The sequence below is a fragment of the Globicephala melas genome, chromosome 4 (genome assembly GCF_963455315.2).
Source record: "Globicephala melas chromosome 4, mGloMel1.2, whole genome shotgun sequence".
In the NCBI taxonomy this organism is placed as follows: domain Eukaryota; kingdom Metazoa; phylum Chordata; class Mammalia; order Artiodactyla; family Delphinidae; genus Globicephala; species Globicephala melas.
This window is the reverse complement of record NC_083317.1, coordinates 48,848,379-48,875,399: the sequence shown is the minus strand read 5'-3', so window position 1 is coordinate 48,875,399 and position 27,021 is coordinate 48,848,379. Positions and strand designations below refer to the sequence as shown.

General features: G+C 39.9%; 2 protein-coding genes across 3 annotated transcripts in view; one reads left to right on the top strand and one right to left on the bottom strand.

Annotated features, from left to right (window-relative positions):
• The window catches only part of CEP97 (centrosomal protein 97), a 28,417-nt gene extending 24,545 nt beyond the window's left edge, over positions 1-3,872 (bottom strand). For both annotated transcript variants that reach the window (XM_030861072.2, XM_030861073.2), the window contains exons 1-3: positions 3,756-3,872; positions 1,204-1,346; positions 290-448 (exon numbers count right to left, since the gene is read on the bottom strand). In XM_030861072.2, coding sequence (XP_030716932.1) covers positions 290-448; positions 1,204-1,346; positions 3,756-3,798 — 345 coding nt within the window. In that variant the 5' untranslated portion in view covers positions 3,799-3,872. The remainder of the gene's footprint in view (positions 1-289; positions 449-1,203; positions 1,347-3,755) is intronic.
• A 17,982-nt stretch (positions 3,873-21,854) lies between these two features.
• RPL24 (ribosomal protein L24) lies at positions 21,855-26,496 on the top strand. Its single transcript, XM_030861071.2, has 6 exons — positions 21,855-21,928; positions 22,060-22,135; positions 22,671-22,781; positions 25,121-25,257; positions 25,676-25,739; positions 26,372-26,496. The coding sequence occupies exons 1-6, from the start codon at positions 21,924-21,926 to the stop codon at positions 26,450-26,452; spliced, it is 474 nt and encodes a 157-aa protein (XP_030716931.1). The 5' UTR covers positions 21,855-21,923; the 3' UTR covers positions 26,453-26,496.
• The last annotated feature ends 525 nt before the right edge of the window (positions 26,497-27,021 follow it).

Genomic DNA, 27,021 nt, shown 5'->3' with positions numbered 1-27,021 from the left:
GACTAGAAGCCAGATCTCCTGACTTTTAAAACATTATATTCTCCACTGTACCATTAAACATGTACATAAAACTTAATTCAGCATGAATTTTCAAAATGAGATTTTTTTTTTTCAGTTTATGTTAACTGAAATTATCTCTGGGGAATGGGAGTGGATACTTTCACTTTTTATTCTATTTTTTTCTATACTGCTTAAATTTCTTTTTCACAGCAAATACTTTTGTGAAGTAAAAAAAAAAACCTAATTACTTAAAAAAAAAAAAAAAGAAAGAAAGAAAGAAACAATTCACCTTGAGATTATTTCCTGCCAAATTCAGCCATTCCAAATGTACTAGTTCCTTTAGGCCTTCCACATAGCCAATGCTATTATGAGGCAAATTTAATACCCGGAGTTGGGTCAGTTTGGCCACACCCATCATCCGCACCAGCCGATTGTTAGCCACTGACAACTGTGGAAAGAAAACATACCATTATTCTTAGGAGTAAAATATAAATATTACTTTCACATTAGGGTGGTTAAAAAGATTTATTTATATGGCCCAACATTCCCAAATATACAAACCCAATTTGTACTTTTCACATATATTGTCTAAAAATTCTGCAGTGCAACTATTAGTTGTTGTTGTCATTCCTAAGCAGTGGAAAATACAGATAAAGCTGAGCAATCAGACCTCCTCCAACTACTAAAAGAAAACATCTTTAACACAGCAACTACTTGAGAATGTAAACTCCACAATAACAGAGTCCTTTCACTATCTCCATCAAAATCTAGAACAGTACCAGACACATAAGGGCCCAATAAACATTTGTTGAAGGAATGAACTAATCAACTCTTTACCCCCACCATGAAATAAAAGGTTATCTTAACAACACAATATTTTGCCAACATAAAATGTTTTCTTTTTTAACAAGTGCTCTTTTTTCTAGTCTACTCTAAAGGCAGCAAAAATGTGTTCATCTTCAGTAGAAATTTAAAAAGCATCACTTAATAATCATCATGTAAAAATTAATTTTTTAAATTTTTTCTTAAATTATTTTATTCATTTATTAAATAAATTTATTTGTTATTAAAAGTTTTAAAAATTTAAGGCAACATTTACTGCTTTCTAGGCTTGCAGAGTTACTTTTTGTTATCTTACTCTTTTATTTTGTATAATAATAAACTGGTCTTATATAACTATTTCCCCCACATAGCAATACCTACCTGTATTAAACGTTTGCATTTCTCAAGATTTTCCAATTTAATAATCTGATTTTTATCCAGAATCAAAGTATGAATATCAACTTCATAGGGTAAGTTTGGACTTAATTTCTGTAGCCCCTGTCCTGACCAATTGACCACTGATCCTTGAAAAGAGAAGGGAAACTGTTAGAAAACACAACTACAACAGCTGAGCATAGGGATAAAATTATACTCATAAAATCTTATACATTTAGAGTTAGAAAACACTAGAGCATAATAAACATCAAGCTTTAAAAACTAAAGGAATCAATTTCTAAGTGACTACTGATTGAAATTATTCATTTTCCTTTAGAAATATCAAATTATACCTAGATTTGTGATATTCTATTCAAGTTTCTTTTCTTTCTTTTTTTAAATTAATTAATTTATTTATTTATTTATTTTTGCTGTGTTGGTCTTCGTTGCTGCACGTGGGCTTTCTCTAGTTGCGGTGCGCAGGCTTATCATTGCAGTGGCTTCTCTTGTTGCAGAGCACAGGCTCTAGGGCGCCCGGGCTTCAGTAGTTGTGATTCGCAGGCTCTGTAGTTGTAGCTTGCAGGCTCTAGAGTGCAGGCTCAGTAGTTGTGGCGCATAGGGCTTAGTTGCTCCATGGCATGTGGCATCTCCCTAGCCCAGGGCTCAAACCCAAGTCCCCTGCATTGGTAGGCAGGTTCTTAACCACTGTGCCACTACGGAAGTCCATCTACTCAAGTTTCTTTGATATAATACTTCGGAATTCTTCACATTTAAATATAAACTATTACTTCAATATTTTGTGCCTAAGTAATGACAGTATTTTTTAAATGTAACTAATCTTTTGATAGAGACCAATGTGCTTACAATATCAGTATATCATAAAGTGCCCAAACTATTTTGAAAATCAAAGTATAGTTAATTTATCTACAAAATGGAAATAATATACCTAATTCATTAAATTGATGTGGGGATGAAAAGAGAAACCATATGAACAGCACTTAGTCCCATTCCTGGCACACAGAATTCAATAAAGTAATTTGGTATGTTTAACAGACGTTCAAATCCTGGCTCCACTAAGCTAATCACTGTGGTATCTTGGGCAAGTTATTGATCTCTTTTGGGCTCACTTTTCTACTCTGTAAGATGGGAATGATAATAATACCTGCCTTATAATGTTGTTCTACAAAGAAAATGAGATAATTTAAAAAAAAAGGCACTCAGAACATAGTCTTGCTCATATAAAAAGTGCTTGTATAAATGTTAACTATTATTATCAGTACATTGCCATGGTGGGCTGGGGAGGTGGAGTTTAAGAGCTACAGATAGATTTGTGATATCTATCACAAATAGATAGATTGTGCAGGGGGCGGGCCAGAGAAACTGCCAATTTCATATTTCTACCCAGATTAAGATTACTGCGGGAAATAATTATGCGAAATTGCTCTCCTGAAGGGTTTCAACCAACGTTTTTCCATTGTCTAATGGCTTCTAGCATTTGGGGCGGGGAGAGGGGGTCATTCGATTCTGAGAATTTGGTGAAAGATATATACCGTCCCAGGAAAATGCATAGCCTTTGCACACAATTCAAAGGGATCGAGAGACCTCTTAGACTCTCCCTTCTAGATAATGAGCCCCAGACCTAAGCGGTGGAGACGAGCATTCACCTTCAGCCCTGACCCTGACCCAGAGCCTCCGAACTGTAACCAAAACAAAGGAGCTCCGCTCACACGGCACCTACAAAAGCACCCACGCCGCGCGTTCCGCTGGGCAGAGACCAAGCTATACCTTAGGACCCGGTCTGCAGAAAAAGGCATGGAGAACTGTGGGCTCTGGATAACCCCCAGATTTTATCACGGCCACCGGACACTTCCAAGAAAGGGTCCAACGTCAATCTCTATCTATCTATATCTATATTTAGATTTTTTATTTTATTTTTTTTGCGGTCAGCGGGCCTCTCACTGTTGTGGCCTCTCCCGTTGCGGAGCACAGGCTCCAGACGCGAAGGCTCAGCGGCCATGGCTCACGGGCCTAACCGCTCCGCGGCATGTGGGATCTTCCCCGACCGGGGCACTAACCCGTGTCCCCTGCATCGGTAGGCGGACTCTCAACTACTGCGCCACCAGGGAAGCCCCCAACGTCAATCTAGAGAGCTGTGTTTGAGACAGGGTTTTCTTGAACTTTCTAGGAATCCACGGGAAAGGGGGAGATTCTGCAGTTTTCACTTGGGCACCCAGAACTCAAAGTAAACATCCAAGAAAGATTACCGCGGCGGCCAGAAACCCACCGCCCAGGCATCCTCAGGAGCGCGGGGGCAGCGCGAAGGTCTCTTGGGGCTTGTAGTCCCCCGCTTGGCCCTCGCTGCGACGCCGGAGAGCCAGGCAGCGCCCAGGGGACTTCAACTCCCAGAGGGCAGCGCGCCTCCGCGATGCCCACAACCCCACATCAGAAGAACTGGTCCAGAACTGAACCCCTAAACCCAGTCTTCTTCTCTCCACCAGGTAACAATAATTCAGTTCTATGGAGTAAACATGGGGACCCAGGGGTGGGGATCGCCTTACCTTCTCCAACAGGCAGAGCCGCGTCGACGCGCGCCACCGCCATACTTCCCGCTTGCTAATAATACCAAGCAACCGTCCTCCGACTGCTAGGTGGAACTCGTAGTCGGGAGGAAGAAGCCAGAGACTACAGATCCCAGGATGCACGGCACCCAAACGGCCCAATTGGCTGCCTACAACTAACGATGCGAAACCCGGGTTAGAATCTGAGCCAAAGTGAGTTTGGAAACCGGGTCAACTCCCCTTGTTTGGCAGGGAAGCAGGCTATTGTTAAATGATCATTTCACTCTCTTTTCTAGGTGTTTTCGAAATTTGACACTTTTACCATCGGGGTGATTATAAAGTCACTACTCAATACAGACCGAATTTGAGGACTCATTGCTAGAGACTTCTAGCAATGGGGGCTGTCCCTTCTTTTGACAATTCTGAATAAGTGAGAGTGTTCAACTCATCTATAGGCGATTTTGTGAGTTAGTCAAAATAGATACATTTTATTTGAAAATTTAGCTTAAGCATGTTGAGATAGAAGCTTTTATACAGTATTTTTAAGTGGTTGTTCTTGAATAGTTAACAGAACTTTAGACCTGGGAGTATATTTAATAGGTATAAGCCCAGAATTTTTCCAGAGAGTATACAAAAGAAGTTTACAATACAGTGTCCAAACTCAAAAATTACACTGCCTTGCTGGAGAGGATATAGCTATATCTAAAAGCTTACACTTTTGACACAACTATTACATTCTAACTAGTGTGATTGTAGCAATGAACTCAATAAGCTTTCAGGAAATGGAGAAAGAAATAGAAACTATAATCTTCAGAGAAGACTTAAAGGAGGAAGTGAAACGGAGCTAAGGCTTAAAAGATGGGTAGACTCTAAACAGTTCAGGAGTATATAGAAGACGAAAAGACAGTACAGGCTGCAGGTGGAGGCAGGTAGTAATGAAACTAACCTGATAGCACCACACAATGTAGAGAGGGAGCTTCCAATTTCTACTGCCCACTCCTTCATTCCCTCTTATTCTGAATTCCCCTCTTTCTGAAACAGCAGTGTCCAAAATCTCTGATAATTTGTTTGAACAAAATCCCCATAACTCACGCTTCTAGGTTTCCAGGCAATTGATTCTGTGAGCATTCCCTCCTTCCTGAGTCCTCCTCCTATCTCTCTGACTACACCTGCTTTAATTCTTTTTTTTTTTTTAACTCTGTTTCCCACTGTTTTAGTCTGAAGACAAATTTCTTAACTCTGAACAGGGAATTAAGACTAGGAATTTTTTTCTTCTAACCAAGAGACCCCTTACCTAGAAAGTACAGTCTTACTATATAGGTGTAAGAACAAAGCAAGCCTGAATTCTGTCTCCTACTAACCTTTGTTCCCTGGAACACCTGGTGAGGACTGAGGCGAGTCTCCAGCTCAGGGAGAGAGAAAGTGTTTACAGTTCTCTCCAGTTTTGCAGGGCAATGACTTGGGAGGGGGGGTACTGGATGCCCAGAAGGTACCTGAGGAGCAGAGCTACCTGCAAGTTTACATCAATAGCAGAACCAGAGTTTTGTCTGGTTTGTCTGACCTGGGATCCTGAGGAAAGGGCCAAAGGATTCTCTTCATGGGGTTAACTGAGTATAGTCATAGCTCTTAAAGAGAGTGGCCACAGATCCTGGGCACATGCCCAAGTAAGCCAGCAACCCTTTAAAATCATACCATGGAAACTTTTGTGCTTCAGATATGGCTTTTGCATCTAAAATCAAATTGCTACACTTTAACTAAATTGCTTCATTTTGTGCATATGTTAAACCCTGCACTGCACACTCTGATCAATTTCCAATCAGTCTACTAACCAACACCATGAACTTCTCAACAAGGTAGCATTTTTTGGCAGGCTTAGGCCCCACAAGAAAGACTTTCCCTCCTATCAGCACAGTGTACTTGATCTCTGCAACAGCTGATCCCCCCGACTCATCTTTCCCATCTCTAATTCATCTGCTCACTGCTACTGGCATGATCTAAGTAAAACAACACCTTTTATCATATTAATCCCCTCCTCAAAAACTTCCCTCTTGAAATTCAACTTTCCAGGGCAACCATAATCTGGCCTCACCCTACTTCCCACCATTCATTCCACTAGTTTTCACTTGGCGCTTTTGATTGAGGGAATGACAAAATGATACTTGTGTTTTAGAAAGGTTAAACTGCTCATGAAACAAGGATGAATTGAAAAGCAGAATAGTGGCAGGAAGGAGACTGTTGTAATAGGGAATGGTAACCTTTAACAAACAGAGCAGTTTCAGGAGAGTATTATGTACAAGTTTAGGTAACATGAAGTTAAGTGACTAGGTAGACAGAAAACTGGAACAACAGTTTGGATAGTGCAATTTATCTTGACAAAATAAAGGAGTTTTTCTAATTAGGATGACATCTTATGTTTGAAAGAAGTAAATATAATAATAACTTTGAAGTTTTAAAGTTTTAAAACTAAGAAGTTATTGATCTAAAGAATTTTGACACTAAAGATTTTGAAAATGTGCCTTATTTTTACAATAAAAGTATTTTACATGATTTTTTTGTGATTTATATGAAGGTTTAGGTGTACAAAATCAAAAGTTTTCTTCTCTGGTTAGTATTCATTGGTAGACTTTTATGGTCCTGCTCTCTTATCTATGACCTGTGACACTGAAGGAGAGACTACCAACTGTGAAAAAACAGTTCATGGGTATCAATGAAAAACTTAATCAACAGTCGATCTAAGAAAGAAGTGGAAAATTTTATTCCAGTCAACCTGATGATTGTAACCCAAAAAGCTCTGAGGACTCTTCTGTCCATTAGAGGTCAAAGCATGGTTATGTTGCAGGAAGGGGGACCTCTTCCAGGGCCTGAGAGAGGGCTCTTGTCTAACACTTGGAAATGAATTGTCCGAGGAGACACACATGTTGACAAAGCAGGAGACTTTATTGGGAAGGGGCACCCAGGTGGAGAGCAGGAGGGTAAGGGAACCCAGGAGAACTACTCTGCCATGTGGCTCCTAATCTCGGGTTTTATGGTGATAGAATTAGTTTCCAGGTTGTCTCTGGCCAATCATTCTGACTCAGGGTCCTTCCTGGTGGTGCACGCATCACTCAGCCAAGATGGATTCCAGCGAGGAGGATTCTGGGAAGTCGGTAGGACACGTGGACTTGTGTCTCCTTTTGACCTTTCCCAAATTCTTCCAGTTGGTGGTGGCTCGTTAATTCCATGTTCTTTACCAGGTCATCCTGTTTAAGATAACTCATTCAAATGGTTACTGTGGTGCCTGGCCAGGGTGGGTGGTGTCAACCAGTGTTTCCCCTAAAGTTATATAAGTTTTTGAGACAAATTAGGTATTATTGACAGTTTACACAGTCCATATCTACAGTACAAAGCGAGTACTTTGTACTCACTGGGGGCCATCGTGGCCCCTTACAAGATTAAGAGGGAAGGTTATCTTCTAAGGAGTTGTGACCTTGTGTGAGATTAAGAAGGAAGGTTATCTCCTAAGGAGGTCTGGTTAATGCAGATGCACAATACACACTAAAGGAGGCCCAAACGGGCAGTGAAAATTTTATGTTTAAAATTTCTTGTCATGCCATAAAATATGAATTTTATTTCATCACGGGTTATCTAGAAGCTCCAAATGAGCATTAACTTTCCTCATTATTAGTTATCATTATTTAATAGGTGTTACATACACAATAATAAAAACTAAACAGTGCACAAGGTTATACACATAGTTTCAAGTGTTTTGTCTGTGCACTCATCTAGAAGAGGAGATGCAGCTCTTTCAAATTATCGAAGTGGTCTGTAAATCAAAAAGAAGTTCAGAACCACAGTGAAAGAATTTCAGTAATAAAATTCTACAATAATATTTGGATGGAGGGGCTAACTACTCTGCCTTATTATTTTTTATTTTATTTTTATTTCTAGCTGCATTGGGTCTTTGTTGCTGCACGTGGGCTTTCTCTAGTTGCAGCGAGAGGGGGCTACTCCTCATTGAGGGGCACAGGCTTCTCATTGCGGTGGCTTCTCTTTTTGCGGAGCATGGGCTCTAGGCGCGCCAGCTTCAGTAGTTGTGGTTTGTGGGCTCTAGAGCGCAGGCTCAGTACTTGTGGCACAGGGGCTTAGTTGCTCTGCTGCATGTGGGATCTTCCCGGAGCAGGGCTCAAACCCCTGTCCCCTGCATTTGCAGGCAGATTCTTAACCACTGCACCACCAGGGAAGCCCCTGCTTTATTATTATAAGGAGGTTCTAGCTGGGCTTCTGTCTAGAGATTAGTGCTGAACAAATAGGAAGCTCTCTCTGGGAGAGGAAAATAAAATAGTTTGGGGGAACCAGTGAATGACTGTCTCCACCACCCCTCTGGATGTAAACTGCCAGCCCACCATTCTCCAAAGCAGTGAGATTTCAGGAAGGCCAACAGAACAGTCTTAAAGAATTGATCCCAAATAGCATGAAATGTCAGGGCCAAAATAATTTAGAAGAGTTAGCCATCTCAAGATGAGATACTAAATATTTTATTTTATTTTCCCCCATATGACATATCAGCTAATATCTGAGAAAAAGAAGAGGTGAAAGTAAAAATAAATTTCAAGAATAAAGCCACTGTCACATATATACAATGGAATATTACTCAGCCATAAAAAGAAACGAAATTGAGTTATTTGTAGTGAGGTGGATGGACCTAGAGTCTGTCATACAGAGTGAAGTAAGTCAAAGAGAAAAACAAATACCATATGCTAACACATATATATGGAATCTAAAAAAAAAAAAAATGGTCACGAAGAACCTAGGGGCAGGACAGGAATAAAGACGTAGACCTACTAGAGAATGGACTTGAGGACACGGGGAGGGGGAAGGGTAAGCTGGGACAAATTGAGAGAGTGGCATGGACATATATACACTACCAAATGTAAAATAGATAGCTAGTGGGAAGCAGCCGCATAGCACAGAGAGCTCAGATTCCTGCTTTGTGACCACCTAGAGGGGTGGGATAGTGAGGGTAGAAGGGAGGGAGATGCAAGAGGGAGGGGATATGGGGATATATGAATATGTATAGCTGATTCACTTTGTTATAAAGCAAAAACTAACACACCATTGTAAAGCAATTATACTCCAATAAAGATATTTAAAAAAAAAGAGAATAAAGGCACTGTGAAATACTTTTCAGGTGACTTTGCCTAACTAACTGGGAAGAAGATGACTTTTGTTTGAAAGAATAATAAAGGAGGGACTTCCCTTGTGGCGTAGTGGAGAGTGCAGGGGGGCCGGTGTTCGACCCCTGGTCAGGGAACTACATCCCACATGCATGCCACAACTAAGAGTTCGCACGTCACAACTAAGGAGCCCACGTGCTGCAACTAAGGAGCCCTGGAGCCACAACTAAGACCCGGTGCAACCAAATAAATAAATAAATATTTTTTTAAAAAAAGAATAATAAAGGAATCCTTGACAGCTTTATTTCATCATCTCTTTTGAAGTGCTTCTAAAAGGCAGTGAAACCTATATAAGTGATTCATCATATTTCCAATTCAAAATTAAGTGAATGTTTAAATAAAAAATTGTAATTTTAATTTATATTTGGAACACTATGAGTGCTTAAAAGCTCAAAAAGTTCATTTTTATAAGAGTGGTAGTTTTACTCTCTACCCCACCCCCCCAACATGATTCATTTTTTAAAAATAAGTGGTGCAGGGACTTCTCTGGTGGTCCAGTGGTAAAGAATCTGCCTTCCAATGCAGGGGACTTGGGTTTGATCCCTGGTCAGGGAACTAAGATTCCATATGCCGCAGGGCAACTATGCCCGCACGCCACAACTACTGAGCTCATGCACCTCAACGAGAGAGCCCGCGTGCTGCAAACTACAGAGCCCACATGCCCTGGAGCCTACACACCACAACTAGAGAGAAAACCCACACGCCACAGCTACAGAGAAGCCCATGCACCACAACTGGAGAAGCCCGCGCACCGAAATGAAAGATCCCGCACACCTCAATGAAGATCCAACGTGTTGCAACTAAGACCCAATGCAGCCAAAAAAAAAAAGAGAAAAAAGTGGTATAATGGTTAATTTCATGTGTCAACTTGGCTCGGCCACAGTGCCCAGATATATCATCAAACATTATTTTGAATGCCTTCTGTGAGGGTGTTTCGGATAAGATTTACATTTAAATTGGTAGACTTTGAGTAAAGCAGATTGCCCTCCATAATGTGGGTCAGCCTCATCCAATCAGCTGAGGATCTAGATATAACAATAGACTGACCTCCCTGGAACAGCGTGGAATTCTCAGGCAGTCTTTGGACTTGAACCGCAACACTGGCTCCTTGCTGAGTTTCCAACCTGCCAGTCCACCCTGCAGATTTTGGAAACCCCAGCCTTCACAATCATGTCAGCCAGTTCCTTAAAATAAATCTCTTCATCTATATATCTATCTATATCTATATCTATCTATATCTATCTATATATCTATATCTATCTATATCTATATCTATATCTATATATATATATATATATATATACTATTGGTTCTGTTTCTCTGGAGAACCCTGGCTAATACAGGAGGCAGAGAGGTAACCAACTTCCAAGTAGCTTTTAAATACTAAAGGCTTCATTTTGTAATTATATGTGATGGTCCACCTCATTTGGGGCTCCATTGACATCAGACAGAGGTATGAAAAATTTAGTCAGTTCTGAAAAAAATTTCTCTGAAGAGAAAGAAAATTCAGAGTATCAGTGAATTATGTGTCTCTCATATATGGCATACAGCAGTGTAGCTGATATAAGTGATCTAGCTACAGTAATTATCAGAATAGCTTTCCTACACAGTTGCTTGTACACAGAATGTTACACAAGTTTTCAAACCTAATTTAATTTGCAAAAAATAATCTCCAGGGACTGCCCTGGTGGTGCAGTGGTTAAGAATCCACCTGCCAATGCAGGGGACACAGGTTCGATCTCTGGTCCGGGAAGATCCCACATGCTTCAGAGCAACTACTGAGGCCCACATGCTCTAGATCCCATGTGCTGCAACTATTGAGCCCACGTGCTGCATCTGCTGAAGCCCAAGCGCCTAGAGCCCATGCTCCGCAACAAGAAAAGCCACCACAATAAGCCCTCGCATGGCAACAGAGTAGCCCCCGCTCTCCACAGCTAGAGAAAGCCTGAACGCAGCAACAAAGACCCAACTCAGCCAAAAATAAAATAAAATTTTAAAATAATAATAATCTCTAAAGGAGTCTAAATATATCTTTAGATGTTCTCTTTGTCCTTCAGGATATATTTTCTATTTTAAAATAATGTAGCATGCGCCAACTTTAAAAACATGTTACTGTAAAAATCTTAGAAAATATAGGCAAGCAAAAAAGTAAAAATAACAATCTTCCGTAATTCCCCTACGCAGAGATAGTCACTGTTAACATGTTGTGTTTCCTTTTAATCTATTTTTATCTATGGGACTATATCTAGATTCCCTGCCTCCCGTATTTTTTTTTTAACAAAAATGGATGTATACTGCACATAGATTTGAGACTGCTATTTTCAGGTAATATGTTTGTAAATTTCCCTGTGACCTATTTTTGGTTATCTCATGCACTTTTAAGAAATTTACCTTTTCTTCCTTTCCAGTTAAGAGAGGATATTGTCGAACAGAAATATATAAAGTATATTACTACACTGAGGAATTCAAGTATATGTGTTAAATTTTTCTCTTCTGAAATTGTACTTTCAAAACTTTGAAATCACTAAGATTTTCACATTTAACTACAACACAAAGTCTATAATACAGAAAGAATATTAATAATCTCTTTAAGCTAAAATACAAATTCCCTTGGGATCGACATATACACACTACTCTTCTTGCCTCAGCACAAAAGAATTCAGAGATGAAGTGATAGGTAAGAAATGGATTTATTTAGAAAGAAACACACTCCACAGACAAAGTGTGGACCATCTCAGAAGGCGAATGAGCCTCGAAATATGCTGTGGTAAGTTTTTATGGGTTGGGTAATTTCATAGGCTAATGAGTGGGAGGATCATTCCAATTATTTCGGGGAAGGGGTGGGAATTTCCAGGAATTGGGCCACCACCCACTTTTTGACCTCTTATGGTTGGCCTCAGAACTGTCACGCCGGTGGGCGTGTCATTTAGCATGCTAACGTATTACAATGAGCATATAATGAGGCTCAAGGTCTACTGGAAGTCAAATTTTCTGCCATCTTGGACTCAGTTGGTTCTAACCAGTCCTTGTCATGTCCTATGGCTGTATCATTGTTTTAAAGGTTGTGCCCTACCCCCTTCCCTCCTGTTTCACTACTATATATAAAATAGATAACCAATAATGACCTACTGTATAGCACAGGGAACTCTATTCTGTAATGACCTATATGGGAAAAGAATCTAAAAAAGAATGGATATATGTATATGTACAAGTGATTCACTTTGTTGTACACCTGAAACTAATACAACATTATAAATCAACTATACTCCAATAACATTTTAAAAAAATAAAATATAAATTTCCTTCCATGAAATAATAAACTCAAATGAAATAATCAACTCAAACGTCTACTTTACATAGATATTCTCTAGCAAAGGTTGGCAAACTACAGACTATGGGCTGAATCCAGCCTGGTGCCTAATTTTGTACAGCCTACAGCTAATATGGTTTTTACATTTTAAGTGACTGGGGAAAAAATAATAGTAACATTTTATGACACAAAATTATATGAAATTCATATTTCAGTGTCCATAAATAAAATTTCATTGGAATACAGTCATATTTATTTACCTATTGTCTACAGCTGCTTTTACACTACAATAACGGAGTCCTCATGACTGAGACCATATGTAGCATTCTGAGCTCTTATTAGTGCTGCTACACACTACAAATCACAGTAACACTTTTTTTTTTTTTTTTTGCGGTACGCGGGCCTCTCACTGCTGTGGCCTCTCCCGCTGCGGAGCACAGGCTCCGGACGCGCAGGCTCAGCGGCCATGGCTCACGGGCCCAGCCGCTCCGCGGCATGGGGGATCCTCCCGGACCGGGGCTCCCGAACCGGGGCACGAACCCGTGTCCATCGGCAGGCGGACTCTCAACCACTGCGCCACCAGGGAAGCCCACAGTAACACATTTTTACTTGACAGCATTTCATGTGCCATGTGTATCGCCATACTGTGACATTTTATTATTAGTTTTATGACCAGCATATACCTATCATGTCAAAACAAAAAAAAAGAAAATGGTAAGCTTAAAATATTCCACCTTTTTTTTTTATTGCGGTGCGCGGGCCTCTCACTGCTGTGGCCTCTCCCGTTGCGGAGCACAGGCTCTGGACGCGCAGGCTCAGCGTCCATGGCTCACGGGCCCAGCCGCTCCACGGCATATGGGATCTTCCCGGACCAGGGCACGAACCCGTGTCCCCTGCATTGGCAGGCGGACTCTCAACCACTGTGCCACCAGGGAAGCCCAAAATATTCCATCTTTAAGATACTGTGAACTGCAGATTATTTTGTTAACAAATTAGATGGCAAAGCATTATGTTTATTACGCAGTGAACCTATATGCTAAAAGAATACAATATATGTCGACATTACCAGACTGAGCAGTCATTACAATATTCAAATCACAGAAAACAGAAAAGTTAGAAAAAGTAAATAGAATATCTCATCATTGTAAAATTTCTTCACCAAAAAAAAAAAAGAGAGAGAGAAAGAAAATTAGGCTGCAACCAAAGTAATTTCCAAGTGGCTCATTTGTTAGGCAAGCAAGGAAAGTCATTTACTTATGGTGTGTTAATTAAATGATGTTTGACTGCAGCAGCTGAAGAAATGTATCCAGAAAAAATAAACTTGTTTAAGATCATTAGCCTTTAGGTAAGAACAGCTGCTTTAAGTGTTGAGCACACTGGGAACATCAATAGTCAATTTAAATTATTTAGTGAAGCCTAATTATTTTGAATCGTTTTCCTTGGCTCTTAATGAGTTGACAGGTGTTAATTGAAACTGCTCCTTTGTTCTGTTTATTCAAGGAGTCAATTTTTCAAGTGACTTTAGAATTAGCCTTTATGAATAGGCTGTATTGAACAGGTGAGAATATTTTTAAAGAAGTTGAGAAAACACTAATTCAATACACCTAAGTGGAATCTTCTGTTTTAAAAAGGTAGAAAAAGCCTTAGTTTGACAGATTTACAACACTTGTGAAAATGTAAGGTGTAAAGCCTATGGTTATAACATCATTGTATTATTAATTAGCAGATTCTTTGTGGAAAACATTTGAATCCACCACGTGTTGAGCCAGTGGTGTCAACAATAAACTTCATTTGTTCTTATGGGTTTACCATCATCAGCCCATGAATTTTTGTCAGAAATAGCAGCTGAATATCCTGACTTGCCCTACCACACAGTGTTTGATGACTTACCAGTGGTATCATTTTATTATTATTATTAATTTTTTTTAGCTCAGGGCCAAGATTGAAATTTTTTCAAATGAAAAGAACCTCCCTTAACCACTATTTTGGAACACTTATTGAATGGCTTTAGGATTCGTTTTTTGCTAATTTTGATCATGTGATGATGCTTCTTAACAAACTCAAGCTAAGGACAATGCAGCACTTACATGCAAAACTTATTCTGTGGTAAAGTCATTTCAATAATCACTAACGTTATTTGATTCAAAAGTTAAAAAGGAAGCTGTCCATTCTCAAACAAATTTGCAGTGGTTATATTTTTCGAGCTCAAATTACAGTTTTAGTAGTGTTGTTGAGACCTCAATGCAAATGCAAAGAAAATTTCCATGTTTCAAGACCAATTTAACTGTGCATTTTGGAGCTTTCACTTAACTTTCAATTGGAAATAATTAATCTGACATGCTAAAAGGAAAATATCAAGAAAATAGTCTAATTCTATAATTGCCTTCCAAGAGATTAATATGTTCAATTTAAATCATATGTCCTTGGATTGATGGCAGTATTTGTCAGGGTGAAAAGACATTTTTCAAAGACAAAAGTTGTAAAATATCATTAGAGATCAGGATTAACAGATTAATATTTGCAATTGATTTTGATGATAGGGAAATGTTAAGAGAAATGTTATCCTCCCCCTCCCCAAAAAGAATTTCATTCTTTTCTTTAGTAGATCTGTTTTACAAAAACGTACTCAATATTATTATATTTTAAATTTTGTCAATGGATATATTGTGGAAATTGGTTTTCTCTCTTGTTATAGAAATACTTATATAAATATTCTCAATTTTGCCTCTTAGCCCATGAAGCCTAAAACACTTAATATTTCCAAACCTCTGTTCTGGAGGAAATAAAATCTGAGTAGGAAATTAGCCAGTGAAAGGGAGGAAAGATTCCAGCCAAAGAAGACAGCTTGGGCACATGCGTGAGAACCAATAGAGTATGTGAACAGTACTAAGCAGTTATTGCATTCTGAATCATATAAATACCATGCTTCGTTCCTCTTGCATTTTTGAGCCAATCGGTAATACCAGTTTCTTCCAGAAGATGGCTCCCTTCATTTAGCCAAAATTTTATTATGAAACATTTCCAACATACAGAAAATTTGAAAGAACTTTACAGGGAACACTCATAAACCCACCACTTTGATTCTCTTATCAACATTTTATTATACTTATTTTATCACATATCTATCCCTCCCCTCCATCCATCTCGTTTTTTGATGTATCTCCCTATATACTTCAACAAGTATTTCATTAACTAGTGTTCAAAATTTATTTAGTTTCCTGTTTTTTTTAAATAATAGTTACGGTAATTCCCTGGCGGTCCAATGATTAGGATTCCGAGCTTCACTTCAGGGGGCACAGGTTCAATCCCTGGTCGGGAACTAAGATGGTGCATGCCGCGTGGTACAGCCAAAAAAAAAAAAGATATAAAGTAAAATTTACATGAATACTCAAATCTTAAATGAACATTCACTGAGTTTTGACCAACTGTGTTTAATTAACCCAAAATCCATAAAGACATAGAACATTACCATTAAAACAGAAAGTTCTCTCATACCCTTTCCCATTCAATAATTCCTCTCCCACCCAGAAGCAACCACTGTTCTGCTTTTTTTTCCATCATAGGTTAGATTTGTATGGTGTAGAACTTGATACACACAGAATCATACAATATGTACTTTTTTTTTTGGTAAGGCTTCTTTCATTTAGCATAAGGTTTTGGGGACTCATGTTGATGAGTAAGTCAGTAGTTTATTCCATTTTATTTGAGTAGTAGTCCATTATATGAATATATATTATAGTTTGTCTATATATTCACATTTGATACAACACCGAGAGTGTTTCTTGTATGTATTATGAATAAAGATGATATAAACATTCTTGTATAAAGTGGGTTTTTGTTTGTTTTAAAAATTTTTTAAATTACAAAATAATACAGGTGGTACTTATTCCTCCTATTTTCAGGATTGAATTGCGGGGCTTAAATCTTTCAATCCCTAAACACTTTATAATTGTTTGAAACTTTTTATCATGGAAAAGTAATTAAAAGAGTACATAACAGGACTTCCCTGGTGGCACAGTAGTTAAGAATCCACCTGGCAATGCAAGGGACACGGGTTTGATCCCTGATCTGGGAGGATCCCACATGCCGCGGAGCAACTAAGCCCATGCACCACAACTACTGAGCCTGCACTCTAGAGCCTGTGAGCCACAACAACTGAGCCCGCATGCTGCAACTACCGAAGCCCACGCGCCTAGAGCCCGTGCTCCACAAAGAGAAGCCACCGTGATGAGAAGCCCGGGCACCGCAATGAAGACCCAATGCAGCCAAAAATAAAGAAGAATAATAATTTTTTTAATTAAAAAAAAAGTACATAACTATATAGACTATTGTGATGAACTCTCCTACACAACACCCAGCTTCAACTATTATCCACTTCTGGCCAATCATTTTTTTCATCCATGCCCTTACCCACTAGTCCCTTCCTCAGATTATTTTAAGGCAAATCCCAGCCATCCTGCTATTTCATCTGTAAATATTTAGTATGTATCTCTAAATTTCAATATAAGAACTCTTTTTTTTTATTAAACACACAGTACAATTACAATAGCTAAAGAATTGACAGTACATCTTAATATCAAAAGTCCAGTCAGTATTCAAATTACCCCTATGGTTTATCCAGCTTGGTTGTTCAAATCAGGCCTCAGTTAAAATCCATATGTTGCAATTAGTTGAGGAGGCTCTTAAATTTTTTTTAATCTATAGGCAGAGCCAGCTTCAAGTTGTGCAACCTATGCAGTCACACTGGGTCCCTTGCTCAGGGGTATCCCATGCTTGGAGTTTAATGCTCTGCAGTCGCTGTCTTGAAAGTCTTAATAATTGTATCCTTGCATTTGTGTTTTTTAAGTGAAGTATAATGGGACGATAGAGCATGTGCCTGGGGCTTGCCACCTCAGCTCCCTTGTAGGCCCACTCCTTGCAGCCTCCTCTCTTTCCAGGGATGGGTTCCAGAGGGCCGCTGGTTCTACAGTCCCTTGACTCACTCCTTCCCCTCCCCCTCAGCTCTCTCCAAAGCAGGCAGCACCATCATGCATTATGCCAGTTTGACATCTACCCAGGAGGATGGTGGAAGGAGATGGCTGGCTGAACTTCCCAGCAGCACTGAGGCAGTTTGTTGGTCCGGTGCCTCTAAGGAGGGGGACCTGAGAGCAGGTAGGCCTGGAATGTTCATGCACAATGTCAAGTCTCAGGGCAGGACCCTGGGCACCTATGAGGGGCTGCATTGGCCCAGCGAATGTCCTTGCCTGAGAGAGCATGAAGTTAAATAGCAATTGAAAAAATATCATGAAAGGTCGAGAGATAGATTGCAGAAGAAAGGAAATAGCTTATTTTAGTACTTTAAGGACATCTTTTTCCTGCTTTTTGACAAAGGGACCCCATACTTTCATTTTACACTGGACCCTGCAAATTATTTATATAGCTGGTTCTGTTCATTCGTTCTTCTCTCTCTCTCTCAATTTTACATGATGTTGAAGAAATTAAGTCATCCTGTAGATGCCAGTTGCAACCATGTGGAGTCATTTCACATGTTCCTCTGTCCCCTATAATTTATATAATGTGTAGATATGAAAACTTGATTAGAGTTATATTTTTAAGAGAATTCTTTAAATTTTAATAATGCTTCATAATTTTAAAGAAAGATTCATAATTGTTCACTTAGTCATTTATTGATTTATTTATTTATTTATTTTGCGGTACGCGGGCCTCACTGTTGCGGCCTCTCCCGTTGCGGAGCACAGCCCCCGGACGGGCAGGCTCAAAGGCCATGGCTCACGGGCCCAGCCGCTCCGCAGCATGTGGGATCTTCCCGGGCCGGGGCATGAACCTGTGTCCCCCGCATCAGCAGGCGGACTCTCAACCACTGAGCCACCAGGGAAGCCCCACTGAGTAATTTTTAAACCTAGTTATTTTCTAATCTAGTTACTAGGCATTCCTTTCAAAGCCCTCCCTGAGGCCAATGCCTGAGAGTCTTGGGATTGATCAGCCTACTGGGAACGCTGATGATAGATTCTAAAAAGGCAGGATCCCTCCCCACAACTGAGGAGAGAATGCTATTGGAAGAAAACACTAAGATTGGTGCCTAAGTCATTCCGAAGGCATTCGTGTTTACACATTCCTGTTGTTGTCTTATTTTAACTTTTTCTGCCTCTTAACGCTGTCAAAATTCTTCCATAGGCTTCTGTGAGATGACTGTCATGGATATCTATTTCCTTTGACCTCATCTGCTCAGCCTCCTTCAGTAAATTCTTTCTCCATTTCTCCTATCCCGTAAATATTAGTATTTCCTGATTCCTTTGGCTGACTCACTCTAGTCACTCTTTCTAGGGGTGGCAGACCCAGAGATGCCCTATCCAGATCCCTCTTCAAGCAAGAGCTTGAAGACATCATTGTTAGCAATGTCCTCCAGCTGTCAGCAGAGTCTGGCTCAGCTGCTGAGCACCACCTCACTTAGGTCATGAACTCCCTGGGTCAACCCACATCTGCTGACTAAGCAAGGTGGGGGTATAAAGAGAATTGATCATTTGACTCAAAAAGGGATACTCTGACAGGCAATAATTGTTCCAGAGCTCCTGGCAGGGTTGACTGGGGTTTAGTTGGGCCAGTAATGCATTTGCCTTCTTCTGCCTAACATTGCTTCCTCCTTCCTTTCATAGGACCTGGTCCCTAATAAATACCTTTTACTCTAAACATAGTCTCGGTAAGTGCTTCCAGAGAAGACAGCCTGTGACAGTAGGTGATGCTATCCCACATATTCTACTATCACCTATAGATCCATTACTCCTAAAATACATCCTATTCCAAACACTCCTCTAAACTTGTTTATCTTCCCACTACACAATTCCACCTTAACATCCTACGGGCATCGTGAACTTGGTCTTTCCCAAAGTGACCCTTTCCTCACAAACACGCTCCTTCCTCTTATCTGTCTTCTTTTGACAAATGATACCGCTATTCACTAAGTCTCCATCTTCAAATTTTCCTTACTTCCTGCATTATCTATTGCTATGTTAACAAATTATTCCTAAAACAAAGTAGTTTAAAACAACAAACATTTATGATCTCACCGTTTTTATGGGTTAGGAATTCAAGAGGGTTTATCTGGGCGGAAACTGGAAGAGCAAGAAACATGTTCTACCCCAGAGCCTCCGGAGGGAGCACGGATCGCTTGACTTCAGCCTAGTGATACTGATTTCAGACTTCCAGCCTCTAGACCCATAAGAGAATACATTTGTCATGTTTTAAGCCATCAAGTTTGTGGTTATTTGTTACAGCAACCACAGGAAACTAATACAGCAGGAGACTATGTATAAAAGGTGAAGAAACAGTGAAGAGAGTGCTCTGTTCTCAGGAAGTATATAGATGCCCAGAAAAGCACCAATTTTGGAGTGAAGCTGTCTTTTGCCTATGAAAGAGAAAGGATAAAGTCTGCAAAAATTTATGGATGGTGTTGGAAACTGTGCTTTATGACACTATATAAAATGCTTTTAGGGGTTTCTGTATAATTTCTTCTTATTATAAGAGTGTTTGAACACAATGTAAGGTGTGATACATACAAAGTGTTATAAAGAACCCTGAAATGCCAGCTCTAGGAAAGAGTAAAAGAGCTAAAATCCATAAGACCGAGTCTCCTGCTTTTCCTCCACGGAGTTAGACCAAAAATAATTTCGAGGACCGACAGAACAAAATCTTCCTAAAATGCTTGGGAAGGGACTATAAATTCTGGGGTTCTGTGAAGTAAACAGATCCAAAATCCTGCAGGTAGATCTTGGCTCCACCCTCTACTCACATCCAGCTCTGCCTTGTGGAGCTTGTAGAAGCCAGGACTATTCCAGAAAGATTTTTTTTTAAGTGATCAAACAATTTTATCACCAGTAATTTAAAACAAAGAAAGTTAGATGGATGTCAGAGTCAAGTTCAAAAACCATGGAAGCTGAGGTATCCATCTGCCTGTAGTCTATTTAGACAAAGTCTTCTAAGTATACCAGACACTCTCAACAGCTGGTCAGAGTTGGTCAGGCTGTCAAATTCCTTCCCTTTGCTTCTTTGGTTTTTCAACTCCATTCATATCTCTATTCATTCATTCTTGAGATTGTTTCCAACATATGTGCAGCTTTCTTACTATCAGTCAGCCACCTTGTTGGACTTTTTAAATCTCTTCAACCACCTATTTGCAGAACTTTTTAGGGTGCGTTGCTTATATAGAGAGTGTCCAGAAGAAGGAAGTTTCCTACTCTACCCATTTTGAGTTCTTGTGGCTGGACTAATAATAAAATCAACACACAACAGATGAACAGGAGAAAAAGAAAATTAAACAAATTTAATTCATGTGCACAGAGGTCTCACAGAAATAAGTCCTAAGTAAGAAGTTGCAAAAGCAGGCAGCTTTTATATTTTTTAGACAAAGGAACAATAATTAGTAAGGAATTTAAGCAAAGTTTGGGCTTTGGGTAGTAAATTAGTATCAAAGTTTGTTTACACAAGCTTCTGTGCCCTGAATTCCCTATCTCTGATAATAATGATGTCTTCCTATCTTCTGGTACAGTACAGCGAGAGAGTATGAGAGATTTATTTCCTGCTTCCAAGGGGACACAGAGGAGGGTCTAAGTATCCCTCTTGCACCTACCGGTTCTTAAGTAACATGAATGCAAAATATCCACTATGCCATTGAGGCATACTTTGGAGCAGCCTGCCAATGGGCTCCAACAACAGCATAAACCGATCATTAGATTTGTTTCCTAGTCAAGTACTCCAGCCTCGCACACAATTCAAGGATTCTCTTTTGCCATTCCCCATCATTTGCTGAAGTACAGAGCATTACAGAAGGGGTCAAGCGATCCAGGCATCGGCCTTCCCGGTGGGCCCGGGCAGGGCTGCCTTTTCCAGAGAAGGGCTTTACCGTTTCCTGAGCAACCACCGGCCGCTACCCCCACACCCCCGCCTCTAGGTAGCAGCCGGCAGCCTGGCAATCGACCGCCACCGGCGGTCGTCATTTTGCAATGCTTCGGCTTTTACTTAATATAGAGTTTGTAAACTAAATGAATTAATGTATGCATATGATTTAGCACGAGTCCTGGCACACAGAAAGAGAACACTCAACGAACGTTAATTATAATTAATGCAAAACGCCATCAAGCACAATTCCATTTGCACGGCCTCAGAGACAGTTCAGATGTCCTTATTTTTTTGCAAATGTGGAAACTATTACAATTTAATTTTGTTAGTTAAGGAAATGGGCCAGCACAGAAGGCAAAATATGATTTTAGGTTTTACCTAAGCGGTATTCATCTATACATCACTAAACTATAAGAGGGAGGGGAAAGAGGAGCCTCTTCTCTTTACCTCACGTTCCCTGCAGTAGGACGAAGCTCTAGGAGAGACGACAGAATGACTCAGAAAGCAACTGCCTGCCTGTCCCTCCCTCCCCGCCTGTAGAGCCTTAACGGCCTCTAGCGCAGTTACTCCAGAGGCAGACGGCCACCGGGGAACTCTAGACGTGTCTCCCCGGCGAGGTGACGTCATCACCGAACGCCGGGGTTAGGGAAGAGAATTGTGGGAGGAGATTGCTTTCCCACGACCTTATAAGGGCTTTTCCCATGATCCTTTCCTTCTTTTCGCCATCTTTTCTTCTCGCCGGCGCTAGCAGCAATGAAGTAAGCAGGAACCTTATATCCCAATCCTCTTGCATCTTCGGGCAAAGGGCCTCTCCGGCATCCCAGGCATGGCTTCTGCTTTCCGAAGATATCCCCTACCCCACCTAATGTGCTTTCGCTTTTCGTTACAGGGTCGAGCTATGCAGTTTCAGCGGGTACAAGATCTACCCAGGACACGGGAGGCGCTACGCCAGGACCGACGGGAAGGTGAAAGGCCGCTTGGGCTAAACGCACCTTTGCTGCTAAGGAAAGACCGGTCTCGTTCAGTCTAGGCGGGATCCTTCACCACATCACCCTTGGTCCCTGAAAAGCTTGTTCCGGGGACCCTGTGTGCAATGATTGTTAGGATCAGAAACCTCTAAGTGAATCAGTCTTGAGCTTTGATCGAATGTAAATCAGGTCGGAAGTTAGGAGCTTGTGTAACATTAATGTTCCGGTGTAAGGGCAGTGGGCCACCGGGGTATTTGGCTATTTTATGGGCACCAGGTCCTTTTGGAATCTCGGGAGGGACAGGAGTTAGATGCCTTCCAGAATTTGACACCCAACTCTCCTCTGCGTTATGAACTTAGGTTTGTCTACTCGAGAAAAGGCAGGGCGAAACGCAGAGTTTCCTGCCAGTTCTGTGATACAAGCCTTTTGGTCTGTATGGGCCTCAGTTTTGTAAAATGAGAGGATAGAATTAGAATATTAATTCACTAGTAATTTCAAGCTCAAGACTCCTACTTTGAACTTGTCACGACAGGTTTTCCAATTTCTTAATGCAAAATGTGAGTCGGCATTCCTTTCCAAGAGGAATCCTCGTCAGATCAACTGGACTGTCCTCTACAGAAGAAAGCACAAAAAGGGACAGTCGGTAAGTGAAATGCACTTTCATGTTGTTGAAACTGAGCATCATTTACTGCTTTTTAAAGTTAAATGAGACAGTATGTGAAAGTACTCCTAACTGAAAAGCATCAGACAGTGAAGTGAAAATGATGGATATAGAGAGTGCCTCCTTATACATCTTAGGCTCACAGTAAAAATATCAAGTTGAAATTTGAAAGCATTCCCCCTTCCAGAGTTAGGTAAATTACATTAAGCTCACTTGGGTTATAGTGCACCATTAAAGTGTTTAAGATGTTCAAGTGGTGGCAACTAAATAGTTCTGTGAAAACTTGGTATTGGTTATAATGCTTATAGAATTATTCCCAATGTAGGTATCATATTGTGGAGTCTTCCAGCATATTAGTTCTTAAAACTGGTTGTGTTTTTTGAAGTGGTCTTTTAGGTTGTTGAAACAGATTTTTGAGAAAAGGTTTGAGTGTCATGGCAAGAGAATTAGTATTCAGGAGGCTTGTGAATATTTAGTGAGTGAGCACCTCCTGGGTGAAAGACATGGCTAGGTATTATGGGAGTTCAGAGGAAGGAAAAATTCTAAATAGGGGGATGTGACATACCCAGTAGGGTGGCCGTTATCCAAGCGGGGGTGGGGGTGGGAGGAATTACAAATGTTGGTGGGGATGTGGAGAAATTGGAACCCTGTGCATTGCTGAATGAAGATGGTGCAGGCACTGTGGAAAGTGGTTTGGCAGTTTCTCAAAAAGTTAAAGAGAATTACCGTCATATGATCTAGCAATTCCATTTCTAAGTCTATATACGCAAAAGAATTGTAAGCAGGGACTTAAACAGATTACTTGTACACTGATGTTCATGGTGCTGTTATTCACAGTAGCCAAAAGGTGGAAACAACCAAATGTCCCATCAGTGGATGAATGGATAACTAAGTGTGATAAATACATACAGTGAAATATTATTCAGCCTTAAAAAGCTGACAGGCCTGACATTATGCTAAGTGAAATAAGCCAGACACAAGAAGACAAATATTGTATGATTCCACTTTTATGGGGTACCTAGTTGTGGACAAATTCATAAAGACAAAGTAGAGGTTACCAGGCAGGACTAGGGGGGAAGGTGGAATAGGGAGCTATTATTTAATGGGTGCAGAGTTCGTTTTGAATGATGAAAAAAGTTCTGGAGATGGAAGTTGGTGTTTGCACAATATTACAATGCCACTGAATTACACACTTAAAAATGCTTTAAAATGGTCAACTTAATGTTATATATATTTTACCACAATAAGAAAAATATTTTTTAAATGGATTTGAGGTAAGAAAAATATAAACAGGTAAATACTGGCATTTTCTACAATAAAATTTCACCTCTGTATAAAGTTTAAAGTATTGGTAAAACGAGCATTTTGGTTAACCACAAATGTGCCCTCTTTTCTCCATATGTCCTGTTTAAAAATTTTAAGATATTTTGCGTATCCCTGCTTTAATAAATAGTTCATTTTATTTTTTCTTGGACTTAGAGATGCACACAAGATCTTTTTTCTCACAAGCACTGTAGCATAGGTTTCAGTATAGAATCTGCAGCAGATGTGTGAATTGTACTGTCCTGATTCCCAGACATTCCCTACATTTGGTGGCTTTCCTGTCTTAAATCATCTTCTAACTTGACTGTTTCTCCCAGTGTCAATACTTGGAGTAAAAACAAAATAGAGTTGAGGTTTGATAATTTTTTTCCGAAAGCACATTCTTTATCATAAAGTCTTGTTAAGATCACTTTTAAAGTACTATTCAGTTAACTTCCTTAGAGTTTAACTTTCTGTTCTTCTAAATAATGGCCAGGATTTGTAATAGATGGTTTAACCAATCCATAATCGGAAAACTTATCTGTGTATTGTAGTATTTTACATATAGATACTTTAAAAATATATATTTGTATGTATATTTCATTTCAAATAATTGCATGGATTATTTTTGGTCTTTTTTTTTTTTTTTTTTGCTGCACTGTGCAGCATGTGGGATCTCAGTTCCCCAACCAGGGATTGAACCTGGCAGTGAAAGCCCAGAGTCATAACGACTAAGCCACCAGGGAACTCCCTGGTTGTATATTTCTGTGGTCTGAATTGTGTTCCCCCCCAAATTCATATGTTGAAACTGAGCCTCCAAGGTGATGGTTAGGAGGTGGGACCTTTGGGAGGTGATACAGCCATGAGGGCAGAGCCCTCATGAATGGAATTAGTGCCCTTATAAAAAAGGCCCGAGAGAGAGCTCATTTGCCCCCTTCTGACATGTGATATATTTCATTTCTTCCCGACATTCATGAAGCAAGGTTGCTAAGTGTGGTCCCCATCTTTTTGTTCTGTAGGAAGAAATTCAAAAGAAAAGAACCCGCCGTGCAGTCAAATTCCAGAGGGCCATAACTGGTGCATCTCTTGCTGATATAATGGCCAAGAGGAATCAGAAACCTGAAGTTAGGAAGGCTCAACGAGAACAAGCTATCAGGTGAGGAAGCTTTCATTATGAGCATTTCAGCTGTTGGAATGGATTTTAGGTTATGTTTGGGTTTATAGGCACAGAAATCTTAATCTCATGTTATTTTGTGTTGTGTTACTTGCATCTGTATAGGAATTGTGAAATTGTAAACACTCATGTTTAATAATACAGAAGTTTATACTATAGTCTAAATGATTTGTTGAAATTCTATATGCAATTATAAAGATACTGTACAATTTCTAACAAATGTTAAGCTGACTTGGTGGTTAATGACATTTGTTAATAAATCCTTTGGATTTATCATACAAATAATTGCAGGTGGGGAAGGAATATGTTAATTCTACTTTTCCCAAACACTAGCCTCTTGTTAATAGACTATACCCTTAAGGAGTAAAGTGCTTTGCTTATGTTATTTTTAACCCCACAGGGCTGCCAAGGAAGCAAAAAAGGCTAAGCAAGCATCTAAAAAGACAGCAATGGCTGCTGCAAAGGTAATTGTGGGATTATCTTGGATTTCTCATTTAAAGCAACAGAAAGATTTATTTTTAATCCAAATTGTGGTAAATGAAAGTTTCAGTTTTTTTAAGGAATTTAGTGCAAGGCTCTAATGGAAATGATGTCCATAATTGATTTCTGAGTGAGTGATTCCGGTCTCCAGAGAGGTCCCTTTGCTAAAGCCAAATGCGTATGTTAGTGCTATATAGAAATAGAAAGGGGGAAAATAAAGGTGTTTTAAAGTTTATTTTGAAATAATTCTAGATTTTCAGTAAAATTTTCTATAATTGTACAGAATTTACCCAACTTTTATCAGTGTTAATTTCAATAACCATAGTAAAAATTTCAAACCAAAAAATTAGCATTGGTCCTTCTTCTGTTCTTAGGATACAGTTCAGGGTCCCACACTGCATCTAGTTGTGTCTCTTAACTCCTTCAATCTGATATCTTTGTCTTTCGTTTATATTTCATATAAAGGTGGACTTCATAATATTAGGAACACAGATAATTAGGAAAGCAGTCTAGGAAACAAACAGAATCTGGGCATAAGAGAGCAGTGATTGGGGGAAAAAAACCAAAACAAAACCTCACATGGAATAATGCCACATAACATATTGTCTTTTTACAGGCTCCCACAAAGGCAGCACCTAAGCAAAAGATTGTGAAGCCTGTGAAAGTTTCTGCTCCCCGTGTTGGTGGAAAACGCTAAGTTGGTAGCTTGGATTTTTAAATAAAGATCTGACTATAACTAGATTGTGGTGGAATTTTTACTCCTAAATTAGGCATGTTCAGCCTACACAGTAATAGCTAAACTACACAGTTAGGAATTTAAGAGCTAGGTGGGTTTTTTTGTTTTAATAAATTATTTATTTATGGCTGCATTGGGTCTTCTTTGCTGTGTGGGCTTTCTCTAGTTGCAGTGAGCAAGGGCTACTCTAAGTTGTGGAGCATGGGCTCTAGGCGCGCGGGCTTCAATAGTTGTGGCGTGTGGGCTCAGTAGTGTGGCTCACGGGCTTAGTTGCTCCGCGGCATGTGGGATCTTCACAGACCAGGGACCGAACCCGTGTCCCCTGCATTGGCAGGTGGATTCTTAACCACTGCACCACCAGGGAAGTCCAAGAGCTAGGTATTTTTTAAAGAGTTCATTTCTTGGGAATAGTGCCTCCTAATGTAAGCCTCTTGGAGAGATGTTAAGCAAGATGATATGAATAAAATAAGATCTATATGGTTAAATGCAAGCTTTGCTCAGCTGAGGCTATAAGGGCATGTTACAGACTG

Coding starts and splice junctions, on each gene's coding strand:
- RPL24 (XM_030861071.2), top strand. Junction 22,136..22,670: donor ACGCCAGGACCGACGGGAAG/GTGAAAGGCCGC, acceptor TTGTCACGACAG/GTTTTCCAATTTCTTAATGC. Junction 22,782..25,120: donor AGCACAAAAAGGGACAGTCG/GTAAGTGAAATG, acceptor TTTGTTCTGTAG/GAAGAAATTCAAAAGAAAAG.